This window comes from Euwallacea similis, chromosome 1 (assembly GCF_039881205.1).
Source record: "Euwallacea similis isolate ESF13 chromosome 1, ESF131.1, whole genome shotgun sequence".
Taxonomy (NCBI): Eukaryota; Metazoa; Arthropoda; class Insecta; order Coleoptera; family Curculionidae; genus Euwallacea; species Euwallacea similis.
Window position 1 is genome coordinate 9898916 of NC_089609.1, and position 15779 is coordinate 9914694.

Genomic DNA, 15779 nt, shown 5'->3' on the forward strand with positions numbered 1-15779 from the left:
AGACTGATTTTTTGATCGGCCATTTAAATACTGAAGAGTTTCCTTGTCTTCACTTCTGTTGATTACTTGGAGACATCAACAGTCTCGCATGTGTTAAAATGCCATTGAAACAGTAACCCCAAGACACCTTAGTGTGAGGGAATTGCATTAAACCACGCATCTGAGTGCACATTTTGATAACGACACTTTTTTCTTGTGATTCTTTTTAGTAGAGCCCTGGTATGATCTTGCTGAAGATCAATTACCGCCATAAAGCCAACGTTAATTCCGTCCAGAATCATAAATTTCCGACCTAACCCGGTTTAATAAACGTCAAAACAGGATTTATTAGCCCCAGACATTAGTTTAAGACTTTTTCTTCGCTATTTATTGTTAATAGTTAAAGCGGCCCAGTCTGCGTGGCGCTGCGCCTACTGCCCTGCGGCTAATCCTGCGCAGGTGACAGTGATGAACGATCCGAACGGCTCGAAGTGAGCGGAAAATCGAGGCCACTCTGTATTGCATTACTTCGCGCTTAAATCTAATATCAGGAGAAGCTCTTCAGCAATAGCTTTCACTCAAAAGCACAGAAAGTCCCCTCAAGTCCTGGTGCTATTAATTCCTTATTATAGCTCTCAATCAATCAGCATATTGATTATACGGTGGTATACAGTCCAAGACCCACGCAGCTTAAGAATTTTTTTAAGATTAACAACCGTTTCTTAAGGTTCTATGAAATAATTACCATATTAACAGAAACACCTGCGATCGGTGAAGCATAACTGATTTTTCCTGCAAGTTAAGTTAATTTTCTATTAAGTGTGTCAAGATATATGTTGAGTTGCAGTAGTCTGCAGTCAATTCTTAAATGTTATTTGACGAGAAATTAAGTAAATCTCTCAACATACAAATTTACCGCAATTAACAAAACCGGTAAATTAACACTAATTTGCGGTAATAACGTTATGCGATAATTTATTAAGAGCATTTCTTTTGTTAACGCGACTAATTAAGTGAAACCTAATTCGTACGATAAAAACTCAATCGACTGTTTGTCTCGGTCAGTAATTTGATGTCTCGAAGAGTCAACAATAGTTATTGAAAAGACAATCGAGATGTGTCGTAATCTCAAAAGAGAAATGCCACATGTGGGAGTGTCTATTCTTGCAAGAGGAGCTCCAGATCTCTAATAAGTCCCTGGGAAAGATCGGCAGATAGTGATGGCAAAATGTGAAAGAGAGGTCGAGGCACCCACACACCTCGGGTTCTCTCTCGGTACCACTGCATGATTAAACAGGTCGAGATTAACGGCGTTTCGGTTGAAATCGTAGGATACCTTCACGAAAAAAATGTAAATCATTTGCGGTAAGTGGTGATTCAAAATGGAGATTTCGTGAGAAGTCCTTTCTTTTTTCTCGTATGTTGATGAAAGTAGAGATACTGCAATGCTGACAATAATTTTCGAATAGAATCAAGTTCTAGAGGGATTTTTCTAAGAGTGAAAACTACAAAAATTATCCGACTTAAACGTAAAAATTACTGATCAATTTGCATTTTTGTACTTTTGGAAACTTTTTCACGGAACACCCAGTATATTATTGAATAGGCCCAAGCTTAATGACTGAAATTTCTTGCAAATGCATTCAAATCAAGACTCAAGTTTCCAGTTGAATCCTAAAAACTAAATACTCTAAATCTGACTAAATTAGTCTTTTTTCTCTTTAATTAGGTTAAGAATCGTCTAGTCATAATCAACATTCAAACCTTAATTGAGATGTCGAAATTTAAAAAACTTCTTTCTAAATTTCGGTTCTCTAGATTGTACGAGAATCTTAAAACGAAAGTCTCTAAATTCCTCAAGATGGGAGTGCTTAGGCATCTTCTTAGACCCCGAAAAGTGAATTTTCTAAATTCATTAAAATTACTCGCATTTGCTTAAGTTTCCCTTGGCAATTTTGACTTGAACTGAATAAATTAAAAGTTTTTGTAAGCGCTTAGCGGTTCTTGGTTTGGACACGAGGAGTAGGTGAAAATTTCGAGAAAATAACTAATTCAGCGTAATAAAATATGGTAAAGACGTAGATATGGAAGAGAAGAATACTTAACAAATGAATAAACAATAACAGAAAGTCATAAAAAGCCCGGGAAACACTTGAAGTGAGAGAAGAACAAAATATGAAAAATTCAGAGAAGGATAATTTTTGTGTGAGGGAGTAATTTAGAGTCGAATGAAAAATAGGAAAAGAAATAAAAACGCAAAAAAATATAATAAATGATCATTTTTAAGGCGTATTAGGGGATGTAAGCTTTAGAAGCTTCAAACATCCATTCCAAAAACTCTTGAATTTATCAGTACGTCACTGAAAACACTACTTACTACACTTAGTTTGATTCAGATTTTGAAGATTTTTAAAATATTGTTGATTTTTGAGCCTCAATTACTTTACTTGAAACGCTTGAAGCACGTTTTATTATTTAATAGTTGATTTGGTTCTAATATGCCAAACCAGGAGCTCTTCTAAAGGGACTGATAATTTGGTCGCACTGTTTATAAATTCCCATCAGTGTTTATTTTGAGTAAAAAAAATAAATAAATACTTTCTAATGTTGGGATATTTTTCCAGAATAACAGAAGTATTCCTAAGAAGGGTCAATAATTTGAGAAAATTTGCTTCAAAATTCCTTCAATTATTGAGAATTTCTAAATATTCTTTATTTTTTAGGGTGCTAGTGAAAACTTTAGTGTTTGAAAAAAAAACATTACTAAATACATCGCAATATTAGAGAATTAATTTAAAGTTGATTCTTTTGACAAAATTTACTATAAATTTATTTACTAAAATTTACTATAAGTTTTGTTCAGGATTAAAATATAATTTTTTAATTCCTAATTTTTGAGACAGCACGGAAACCGTAAATTTTAAAAGGAAAAATTCTTTTCAATATTTAAAAATCGATTAGGATTAAATATTAAAAACTAAAGGCGTCTCTAAAGAGGGTTAATAATTTGAACAAACTTGTTCTACATTTGTTTCAGTGCTGGAAAATCTTCTTAAAATTCCTAAATATTTTGGCACGTTACTGAGAACGTTCATTTTTGAAAGGATATGTTATTGAAATGAAATGTATTAGAAAATTAATTTCGTTCAATATTAAAAGTTTCAGGCGTAAGGAGGTTAATTCTTTTGACAAAACTTAGACTATATTTTGTTAAGGATGTAAAGGTAGTTTTTCAAAACTGAATTTTTCAGGACATTATTGAAAATGTTAATTTTAAGAGAAATTGTTCAGTTCACTTTTTAGCATAATAAAACTGATTCATATTCAGTATTAAAAACCGGGGGGGGGGGGGGGGGTTCACGGTTGGTAATTAGACAAAACTCTTTGAACATTTGAGTTGAAGGTTAGAATTTTTTTAGACGCCAGTGAAAGTGTTCATTTTGACGCCTAAAAGATTTAAGGTCACGTTGATAGGTACCCACTTTTATGATTCGAAAATACTACGAAATTACTTCAAATTACATTCAAAATTCTAAGCCCGTAAAAATGAGACCTCCACGACCTCCAAATTGCCAATTCTCTTTAAATCAGGCATTTTCGGCATTATTAATTCGTCGAAAAACATATAGGGTTGGCCTGGCAATCCATATATGGAAAACGAGTTTTATGTATTTTTGAAATTCGTATTTTTGTTTTGTGAAAAATAACTGACATTGTAAAAATCTTTTCACCCTAATATGACTTTCGTTTGACTAGGGAACTGACTCTTACTCCATTTTTTTTAAATGGAACATGGCAGTTTTTTGTCGAAAATAAATATAAGTTTTATAATACAACAAAGTACTGATTTTCAACGGTTTTTGATTTATTTTGATTTTTGCGACCTTTTTGGCACTTGTAGAGCTTTACTAAAACTCAATTATCTACAAAACTATTTGAGATAAATTCATGAAATAAATTTGAAATTACTGGAAAATTAACAAGTTTTTATGATCTATTAAAAAACTTTAAAAAATATTTCAAAACGTTTTTGAAAAAATTATTGGAATTTAGAATTTTTAAATTCAAAAAAGTTATTTTTACAAATAACACGCTACAATTATTTTTGTACCATTAGATTAGTAAAAAAAAGAAACAAATACGATGTACAACATAAGAATTAATGCTTTTTGAGTAAATAGGAAAAAGCTATAAACTATTTTATGCTGCGTAGAAAACAGATACATCCGCGCACCTTTATACGAAGTTGTTTAATGTTTATTTTGAATGCTTGTTTTATTTTTTTTTACGATTTCAGGCTTTTTCCATAAAGCAAACTCCAAAATTACATTAAACTTTTCATATACAGATTATGTTAGCTCCCAAAGGCGAACCCTGTATAGAAGAACCATTAGAGAACACTTATCAGGCATTCAAACCAATACCACCTGGGTGAACTTGCCGCTCATAGCAACTGACGGTCGGCATAATCGTTACTCTCACTTAATGCCATGTCCTCCGCTCATCTGAGTGGCAGCTTTTATCATTATTACGCAACATAATGAATAACTCCGGTACAAATATCCATAAAATACGAAAATTGGCTTTTAAGGCACACCTACGCGCAGACCTTGGCGGCCAAAAGTCGGCACAGCCATATAAGGAATGTCGCGGTATGAACACGCGCGCATATAGTCATTATCCTCACTAAAGTCACTTGTTTTACACACCAAATAGATATGAAAATCTGCCTTTTTATGCGAAATGTTTCTTCGTATGTGGACCCATTAAAGCCGTAAGGCAAACAGAAACAGCGGGAATGTACAGATACTAGAGACCATAGATTCATAACATATCGACCATCTGCTATGTCAGTTTATGTATTCCGGATGTCACACGTTGCTTGAAGAAGAAGATGAAGAAGTGGGTAACTGTTTTATAGTGGATTAAATTAAAGAATAATTCTCAACTATTCTCGATTTTGATTTAATTAAAGACCCGTCAAATCCCTCTATTTTTAAGCGTATTAGTCAGCCCTAACGAACGCCATTTCCGGCGATGTTCCAGGTTATACGTGTCTTCAATCTATAAAAAGGCACGTTACGTTTTCTTTCGAATGTTTATACAGATCAAGCTGAATGTGAGATTTTATGGCTTCTTTGGGCACTGACTGATGATAATTTCTACTTCGAATTACCGAAATCTAAAGATGAAAAGGGCCGTTTAGATGCACTCAATCAAGGCTAACGGATCTGAAGAATAGCTGCCCCTATTAGGCCTAATTGATTTAAAAAAGATGTGATGCCCTATAAGGCTCCGTGCAGACGAAAAGACGAACAGTCATTAGCTCTTGCTTCATCTTATGCATCGATGTTGATTGTTATGATCTGATCAATTTGTGAATTGACTGCAATTATTAAAGCATCAATTTGCATGCTCAGTACACACTGAAAAACCGCGTGTCAATACACTCGTTAATATCGTAATAAAATTGATGTACTTTAAAGTAGTTGCGATATACGAGATGACCATTAATTCAGGGGTCGAGAGCAGCAATTAACTCCACGAATGAACCTTTAATATTAATAAAAACCATTCATGTCCTCTTTGAAATTCAGAATTTCCTCAAGTGTCAAGGTAAACTAAATGTTGCGCCCACGTACCATGTACCCACGTCACACCTGTTTGGTGACAACTAAACAAATCATCCATTACTCAGACTTAATACCAATGGTAATGCCCAACTAATATCACTGTTCATGACTCAATGGTACATGTATTAGCTATACGGTACACTGACGAACGTGACGATATTTTGACAAACTGAATGAATATTTAAATAGGAAGTGGGCGAAGTTTACTAAAAACCATTAGATCAATTTACTAGCAGCTTCACCTGGAAAATAATTTTCCTGAAAACCATGAAATTGACCGACATCTGTCTTTATTTCAACATGCATATTATCCTCTTGATAAAGTTGTCAGTATTTTTATCTAGCGTTGTTTTACAAAAACGAGGTACGCCACTGATCAGTGAGATACGGCAAAAACTGTTTTTGGCGTGCTTAAAAGCAGAGGCGTGGCAAAGTGGATATGCATATTTCTAGTTGACAGATTTTCAAATTTCTGAACTCGAATAAGATTTTAGGAAAACTTGCATGTTAGAAAAAGCGTGCTAAATGACCGACTTTAATGGAATTTGATGGTGGTTAATTTCTATTACATCCAGTAAAATTGACAACTTCGTTGGTATAAATTCAGAAGTGTAGGAAGCTAGATTTGCAGCAGCTGTGCAGGCTACAGACAAAATTTCAAATGTTTAAAATCACTTTTTGTTTCTAAAATCACGCGTTTTAAGAAGCCATGCTGCATCACTAAGTTTAAAAAGATGTGGCACTTATAAATGTCTACTATATCCAGAGACTTATCACACTATACATATTTGCAACTTATCTCAGGTAAATTTTTAAAAGTTAGTTTTTCTAAATTATTGATTTTAAAATGGCGTAATAAACCACTAGTTTAATGAAATACTATAGGTTGTAAATGCCAATTAAGTTAAACATTTTTGACAGTTTCACTGATTTAAGTGTAGAGTCACCAAAAACATGGTTGAATAAATATTATAGAGGAATATTTTAATTACTTCAAAATCTGGAAGTAAAAGGAAATTATTGGGAGTTAATTTGAAACGAAATATCTGCGTTTACATCACTAACTGTCAAGAGATATTTTTATGTTTTTTTAAGTTACAATTTTATTTGGCTAAAAAACCAGGGGTGTAGTGGTAGTAGCTAAATTTAATAGTCTTTAGATAAATATTGCAAGCGTGAAATTGAATTTAAAAAGGGTCCTGTATCATTGATTTTAATAGAATAATATGTCTTCAAACTACCCTCATATCTATCAAATTTGGAGATTATATTCGTTTAAAAGCAAAGGCGGATTAGACAATAGTTGCAAAGGTGGAGTAATTGATTTTTGTTTTAGGAAATTAGAACATCTTAACAAATATTACTGTGCCATTGTTTCTAGCGGAAGATAGGTGTTGTGGGTGTCTACGAATTTTAGGAAAAATAGCAATTTGTCTAGCTTGAAATCAGTGACGCGGCAAGTGGCCTTCTACATTTGTATCTCGAAAGCATGAATTTTTGGTAAATTTTCAAGGATTTTACAATTATTACTTATTAGAAAATCAGAGGCCCATCAGTGAGAGTTTTTCAAACTGTCATATACGAGAATCGAAAGTTTACAATTTAAGGAATTATTAACCTCGAAAATAACTTTATAAGCTACTGATTATTCGGGGGTACAATATCTGTAATCATAAATTATAGTTTAAAAAAACTAATTTTGATTTTTTGAAAAACAGAGACGTTGTTAATATGTTTTAACATAAAAAATGAGGAATAAGATTTTCGCTACTAAGAAATTAAATTTTTGAAAAGTACTAGAAACGAAAAAGGAGTGCTACGACACTGTTAATAGAGCTGTCACGTTATATTAGCTGACAAATATTGCTTATAAAACGAAACATTTTGACGTCTTCTGAAGATCCGACTTTCGATTTTCTCCAAGATCAGGACAATTCTGCGACTATTACCAAAACTCTACATCATGTCATTACAATAAAAAAATAATTATTATAAACCTTAACTATCTATGTTTACATATTGCGATTAATCGGATCTGAGACTCCTTGATTATATGATTTGCAAGAAACTTGTTTTACATGAGTGTAATCAAGAGCCGGCGCCATGGTCTGATAACGTCAAGGATTCGCAGCAATTAGCGACAAGATTGTGTCGTCTGTCTTACCTTCTTGCATGCTCATCGCCTCACAGTCTCATTACCTGAAAAAAAAATATGTCCAGGATTAAAGCTCGAATCATATTTCGGATTAAATACGTGAAAAAGTACACTGCACTATAAAACAGGAACATATTTAATGATCTCAAATCAGTATGATTATAACTAGATATTTCCCCTCTCTGGGAGGAGATATGGAGTTGGAATTCTTGTAAGGCACATGAATGTTCAGTCCATTAATTCCACTCAGGATGTCTAATATAAAAATAATAACATGCATAGTTGGGGATATTTTCAGATATGACGTGGATAAATTAAAGGCCAATTAGAGCGAACCTTGTTCCTCGTTGGGAGCTATTTAAATGTACGTCCGCTCAGCAACGTGCTTAAGACATTTTTTCTTGTGGGGAACACACACGCATTCACGCGATTCTATCTTTAGGACAGTTCTTTAGTCACGGATTCCTGGCCTGTCATTCTTCCTTCCACAGTTTCAACAAAACTTTGCAGAAATATGAGCTTTAACAGCATCAGCAATTTCGTACTGAACCAGCTGACCTCTGAAGGTTATGGCAGATTTTCACGGAATTCCAACTATTATTTGCGACAATTGTCATAAATACTATTTTAATGCTGATCACATTGTTGTGCGTTGCAAAATTAGATCTTAGCTGGATCCTTCTTTTTTGGGTGCGATTAAGTGTTTGGTGTTGTTGCGAGCATAGCTTGACTCTTATTAAGTGATGATTGAGAATTTCATACATATAAAATACCACATGCAAACTCGTCCCAATTCTTGTGGACTTAAATTGTGTACATCAATCATTTAATACGGTTTGTTGCTTGAGTTTAACGCAGTCAGATAAGGCGAACATGGCGCCTAACGAGGTCTGCATTGTTATTAACCGGGTCTTCATTTATTTTAGGATTATTTTTGTAGGAAAGCACCATTTTTCTGCAGGGATTTCTTCCTTCTTTCCTCTCATTGAATTTTAAATTCAATTGTAACTCAGAAACTGAACACCAGAAGAGCTCCACAGTTTCAGAAGAAGAATTTGGGCGTTGCAAACCATTACTTACATCATCATGTAACACACGTGCAAATAAAACAAGTCTTGAAAAAATAAGTATATTACAATGAACGTAATTGTCTGAAATAGATAACTTAGCTTGTATACCAGTAAAGGAAAAATATTGCAAACTACGATCAAAATAATTTTTTTTTAGAATATGAATTTGCAGAATTAAAAGCAAATCACAAATAATGGAAGCAATAGTAGAAATTTCGAAAGTGAAATGGTTGATTGCTCCCCTATACCAGCAGTGAAAAAATATAGCAAACGACTAGACGATCGAGATTTAAAATTGATTTCTAAGCTGAATTTGTATAGTTGAATACAAGTCATGAATAGTGGGCTCAAAAGAGGGAAATTTCGAACGCAGTTCGGAACCTGAATCAACTTGAACTAACCTGAAACAATTGACTGCGCCCCTATGTCAGCAATGGAAAAATACTTTGAGCTACATTATTGACATTAAATTTTATTGAAAGTTTGTTTCGGCTTGGTTAATTTGCAGGGTTTTCAAATATACAAGTATAAAATAAATGTTTTCATTTATTTAAGGATTTCTCAGATATTTTCTGCCTCCTAGTTGAGACAACTCACTTCACTTATTTTTATTATACTACCCTTAACTGAAGATCTATTCAAACCAAAACATCTTCTGGGTGATTCATGGTACCTCGGATCTTGAAAACCGGTAGTGACCGTTGCCGGTTCCAAGAACCATACTTGGGAACCACTTATAGCCGTCTGGAGCCCCCGGTCTCAACATAATTCGGTTATTTCGGTTCTTCCTGCGGTCATGCTTCTTTTTGCCCCGCTTGAAAGTATGTTAATGACATGGGTCTAAAACAGTGAGCGTACAATGATTCTGCTAAAGTCTTTGGACTAAGGTTTTCAACCGTATTCGTAACGGAGTTCTATAGCTTGTTGCTTTTGGACATTTTTCTTCTCGAAATGCCTCCGATTTCGAAATAAATGCCTGAATGTCTAGCCGCAACGTTCCCACATTGACCTTTGAGGAATGCTCCACTGTCTGAATCGTTTTTTGCATCCTCCCCATTATGTTGCCCCATTAAAATATTTGGGAACTGACAAAGGCAATTTTATTTTAAAACTGTCTGCCTTTAGCAACTGCTCTCTTAGCCTAATAGGAAAGTTCAAATCAATCGTACCAAGAAGTTGATCATGAGAGTCGATAAAGATACGATTTATGGCTTCAGTATGTAGAGCACTGTTGTCGAACTGGAACACATTATCGAATCAATCTGCCCAATGAGAGGGAACAGTGATACTTGAGAATAACAAGAAGGGACCAATTAAAAGTTGCTATTGGAAGACAACTTGATTTTCTCTCTATAATTGATTCGGTGTGGTCACAGATTTATGGCTAATTTGTTCCATGGTTTATGTCGGTTCTCTCAGAGAGGTTAATTGCAATTTAGCTTCGCAGTTAGTTGCGTTAGTACCTACCTGCAAAAGGCGTTTTAACAAGGTGTGTTATTTTGCAAACACTTTTACCAAAAATCTCAAAATCCTGGTCACCTCAATAAGTAGTAACCTTAAACTAAAAAATTACATCACCGCATAGTATATTGATAAAGGCTAGAATTCAGGTTTAATAAATATTTGCTCTTCGGCAACAACAATAATATTAATAATAATAATAAGATAACAATTTCGTTAATTCTACACTAAGGTCAGGATTAATGGCTTCGATTTAATCCATTACAAAACACTATCTATTCAATATATTATAAATTCAATTTATTTTTATCCTCCTGGTAAAATGATTGACATGTTAGAGGTGTACTTTTTCGATTCGATTCAATTTCACAACGTCTTCGCTGACCCAAACTGGTTCATCTGGGGTTATCAGGAGGTCAGTGAAATCGGTCCATTTTAGATGCTTTTCAAAGAATTGTTAAAAAGAAACGGGCAATAAATTGCAGGAATACCGCAATAACTGGCAAATCTTGAAATATCAGGAATATATCATGAAAATGGCAACCCTGCGGCAGACATTCGGCAGTCGCGCTCCATTTTATTTGCCATAACAGTGACTTCGAAGTTCAGTTGACTGTTGCAATGTATACCAATGTTGCAATGTTTTTCATGTAGAATTGACCAGCCTAATGAGAAAAAATATTTCCGCGAAGAAATGTCAGTGGCGTACCACTTTTTTCGTAAATAACATCGGAAAACAGGTATGCAGGAGCGCCATTGGTTGAGCTGAGAGAATTATGTTTTTTAATTAAAATACGGCATTTTATGTCCTATTAACACACACTAAAATTGAAAGTAATATCTGAAGTACTTTCTGAGAAATTAAAAAATAACAATTTGAAAGGAGAAATTTCAACACCTTGTAACTAAAAATTTGGGCCGTTGCCGACATATGTTCATACGTTCAACTTTTCTTCATAAAATGACCTGAGAAGTCGCACCCTGAAATATTAGCACGACATTAAAGAACACCCTGTATAGCAATGTTGCCAGGTTTATTCAAATATTATCTGTTGATCTGCCTTGTTTTTATTGTCTTCAAGGTAATTTCTAATCGTCTAAAAAGTATTCAGTTACTCCATAAAGTAAATCGCTGACAGATGATATACTTAAGTAGATTTGTGAAGCTTTAAAACTGTTAAGTGCACATAAAACCGTTTTTTTAAGGTGTTTAAGGTAAACTAACGTGTCAGTTTACAGGGAACTCTAGAGCGGAGGTTTACGGTTCTTTAAATTTATGTTAAATTTACAGGCAATCACCCTGTATTTAGTTTCAATACAAATATTCCTAAATGTTTCTTTATACTATAAAATTAGTTAAATTTTATATCTAGCCAGCTGTGGGATTTTACACACGAGAAATAGAAGATAGGTCGTAGCTTGATCACATGCCACAAAATGACGTTTATTCTAATAATATATTTATATTAAAATTAATTTTAATGTCATTTTGCGGCATATGATCAAGCTACGACCTACTTTTTATCTTCTATTTCTCTTATGTAAAATTCCACAACTAGATTCCATGGCTAGATATGTAATTTAAATGATCTCTCTATAGTATTAAAACCGAGTCATTTCAGTTGAGTCTCTATATTGGCAAAGTAAAAATATTGCGAACTAAATTCTCAAAACAATTTAATTTTAAGGTTTGTTTTTGGGAGAAAGTTGCAATTTTTTCTCTTTTCTTACAAAAAAAAAACAGTAGCGCAAAGAGCATGCACTTTGTTAAAAGGTATGAAACAAAGATACATTTCGGAAAATTTTTATAGCCAAAATAGACCTTTTACGCCAATGAAATTTGGTGCAGGTAATCGTCTAGTCGTTGTTTGCAGATGCTAAAACTTTAAATTTAATTGGTTGAAAGACAGTGGCATAGAGGGACACCGTGTTTGACGAAGCGCCCCTGCTGAAACTATATGCATTTTTTAATTAAAAACATGTGTATTCTATGTATAGCTATTAAAATGTACAAAATTTGTTTGAAACATCTGAAACGTATTCGTAAAAATCAGTAAACATGTATTTTCGTTTAATAAAACTTAAATACCCAGTATTTGCTCAACGATGCTGTCAAGGAACGTTATTTACTAGAATTTCTTATCCTAAAGTGACGCCAGCAATTATCTCCTGAAGTTTGTCAAGTACTTTTATACTCTGTATTTTCTCCTCACAAGTATTATGAAATTTCTCTGAGTTGACTTATTTTGAGAGAATGAAACTAAGCTTGGCAAACCATTAAGAGTTACAATGTGACAGAAAGATAAATAAAATACTTATTTTTCAGAAAATTATTTTAAAAAAATGAATTATGGATAGTTGTATAAAAAATGTCATTTCGAACACAGTCGGGCGAGAAAAGCTACTATGCCCATTTGCTGGCAACGTAAAACTGTTACGAACTACGTTCGAAAATGTATTAATTAATTTTAAAACAATGCAGTGAAATCGATATTTTAAAATAAACTTTCCTGGAAATCGAGCTGCTCCATTATTTTCCGAACTGTAAATTGCATCAAATAATCCGCTATTAATGGATCCTCAGACTCATTGATAAAACTGGCGCCGAGTACGCCACACACGTATTAAATAGTTGAACAAAAAGCTGAATTGAGATATCAATAAGCCGATAAAGTACAGCTTAAAAGAACGCGACTGACACGTTACAAAAATATTAGCTTTATCGCTGATAATATCGATATCGCTAATATTTATTTATGAGTCAGCTAAGAACGTTAAAAAATAAAAATCAAGAAATTGAACATTTGCTTTACTTCAGCAATTGAAACGAGTAAAATAGAACTGCAATTGGACGTACAAATAAACTTTGCTGAGGAATTTAAAAACTTCCTTTGCGAGGTTTTTATGTCCGCCAGATGTTAATTATTTGAACCAAAACAATCAAGACAGGATCGTATTTCACTCGAAAATTTTCGGAGATTTAGATTAACTCGATACTTCTTTATACTTAATTAAAGATAACCCTTCAGCCCACGCCTTGAAGAAACCACTCGACCGTGATATTAATACGAGATTATGATAAAAGAATTCCTTTGGTTGATGATGGACGTGGTTGTTAAGAAAACGGGAGTATCTCTGGACTTAACTGCAGCCTTGACTTGATATTCCGCCCAATAGGTTAAGAAGCCGCGATAAAGGTTATCTTAGTTGTGAGCTATTTGTATCTTTACTAAGAAATATGAATTAACTTCGCATAATATAAAAGTTAATTTCCAGAAACTGATACATGAAACAAAAGCCTAAAACGGTACTATTAGAGAGGAAACAATAATTAAAAACCAATTTGTGTGTTGGATAGTGGGCGTCCCGGAGAATGTGCATTCCGTCACAAACTACGAAGCCTTCCTTCACTGAAATAGCACCATGCGGCCTGGGACAAAAGGACTAAAAGGCATTTAACGACCGACACTAACTTTAGAAATCTATTGTCGGAGAGTAGTAAGGGACGAAACCATCATGGGAAAGAAGGTGTCACTGCACCGGCCGTTTAAAGTCGTTACTCGATACTACCTGCTCAGTAAAGTATAACTAAAGCCCACGTGGTTCTAGTCTAAGAGATAGTTGCGCATTTTTACGACGTTTTGAACCGGTTTCGGATGGCATTTTTTTCATGTTTGCCGAAGAGCTATTCAGAGCAGAAGGTGAAGAGAAGCTTACTTGTGAATTCAATTAAATCGGCCCAATGAGAGCATCATCAGCGACTTCAGTGCAGCAGTTAGTAGGTTAATGACTTTTTCTCGGTGTAGATTACAGGGTTGACAAACAACATGTCTTTTTTAATGTTAAACAAAAAAACTGTTAGTAGTTGTTCAAAATACATCTTAAAAATATGTTATATGCTAATCTACCATCGTGTCCCAGCTGAACAGCAGATATGAACCTGACGAGGTGACATCGAAATATTATGAAGAGGACGATGAAAAAGGTGGTGCGTAGACTATGAACCATCGATTGATGCATCCTAGCAACCGTGACAATGTGCAGAAAACCAATAGGGTATCCCCCGAACCCAGGCTTCGGAATGTACATGGAGAGCTCGAATTACCACCACGACTAAAATTGATTAAAAGTCAATTATGGATGAATACTGAAACTATGAAATTTAGAACTCGTGCGCATACTTATTTTAAGAGTAAAGAGCTAAAAACTGTGTAATCCTTAGAGCCAGAACTAATTTACGAATGTCTTTTTCACATCAAATTCCCAAACATTCTATGGTTTTTCTATTGATGATAAGTTCTGTATCCATCGTTTGTAATTCCTCCACCCTTTGCAACTATACCACCAAATATCCTAAGATTCTCTGACTTGAGTCAGAAACCAGTAATCGCTTCAATATTAATCGCTCATCCTGAATTCTCTATAGAGCTTCTTATTGTTAGAGCATTGGTCCGTAATATGATCATCTTTTGCTCAATCATACTTTTCGTTCCACTTTTCGGATATGGAAGGGATTCAATTGTAAATACTTTCAGAGTAAGATAGCAAAATGTTCGGAAAATAAATATATTTCACTTGTCTAAATATTTGACCAGTAAGTTATCAGTCATTTTCATTTTATATGTTAAAAGTGTCAACTGCCACTATCATTAACGTGACATATATGACTCATTATGTCATTATTGAAGTTGACGGTCAAATTAAAAAATCTCCGGACACATTCAATATGACTTGTGGTGTTGGTCCAATATTTGTACGGTAATTTACCTAATGCACTCATAGCAGTACTGAGAATCTCGGTCTTTATCTCGATCATGAATCCGAGATTAGTCTTGTGGTCTTGAAAGCTCTAGATTAAATCATAAATCGAGTCGCAAATTTTACTTTGTCAACTATTGGTAGCGAACTCGCCGTTTTTTTATTTTTGCCAGTTTTGCAATAAAAACTTTCATATTGTTTTATAGCGACCTCATCGGAAATGCAAATATTTATTTTTATAGTTATTTACATAATAAGTTGCAGAAAATAATACTTTTTCGCACGAGACTGTCATCCTGTTGCACGCTTAAAGTCGTTCAAGCAGGAAGTGCAGTGTTTTTGCATAATGGCTGCCTGACTATGTGGGTAATACGAATATGCACACTCGCACTATTAACCCCTCTTAAAGACATACTGTTAAACCTGTTATTTGGTGGACCATAAGTAAGTTTACGATTGGTTTTTTTCGAAAGCAAAAATTTCCTGATCTCAATAATATGCATTTTTAGCTCAGCTTCTACTACTTGTATTTTGGCACAGGCCTGAGTACGCCACTGATTAATGTAAAATTAATTTGCTAATTTTTCCTGTTAGTTCAATGACTCTTATTTGTAATATAAAATTTCATAAACGTGAGACGAATTTCTTCAAAAAAAGGAATTCTTTAACTCTGGAGGAGTCATTTAACTTAGTTTCCAGGTTTTATAATTCAGATCAGGACTC

At 34.1% G+C, this 15779-nt stretch overlaps 1 protein-coding gene across 4 annotated transcripts in view; it reads right to left on the minus strand.

Moving 5' to 3' along the window:
* The window catches only part of rols (rolling pebbles), a 57913-nt gene that overhangs the window by 18954 nt on the left and 23180 nt on the right, over positions 1 to 15779 (minus strand). The window contains exon 2 of one of the 4 annotated variants that reach the window (XM_066390974.1): positions 7777 to 7811. The exons of the other annotated variants lie outside the window; for them this stretch is intronic. Within the exon in view, the coding sequence (XP_066247071.1) occupies positions 7777 to 7792 (16 nt within the window). The 5' untranslated portion in view covers positions 7793 to 7811. The remainder of the gene's footprint in view (positions 1 to 7776; positions 7812 to 15779) is intronic. 4 annotated transcript variants of the gene reach the window in all.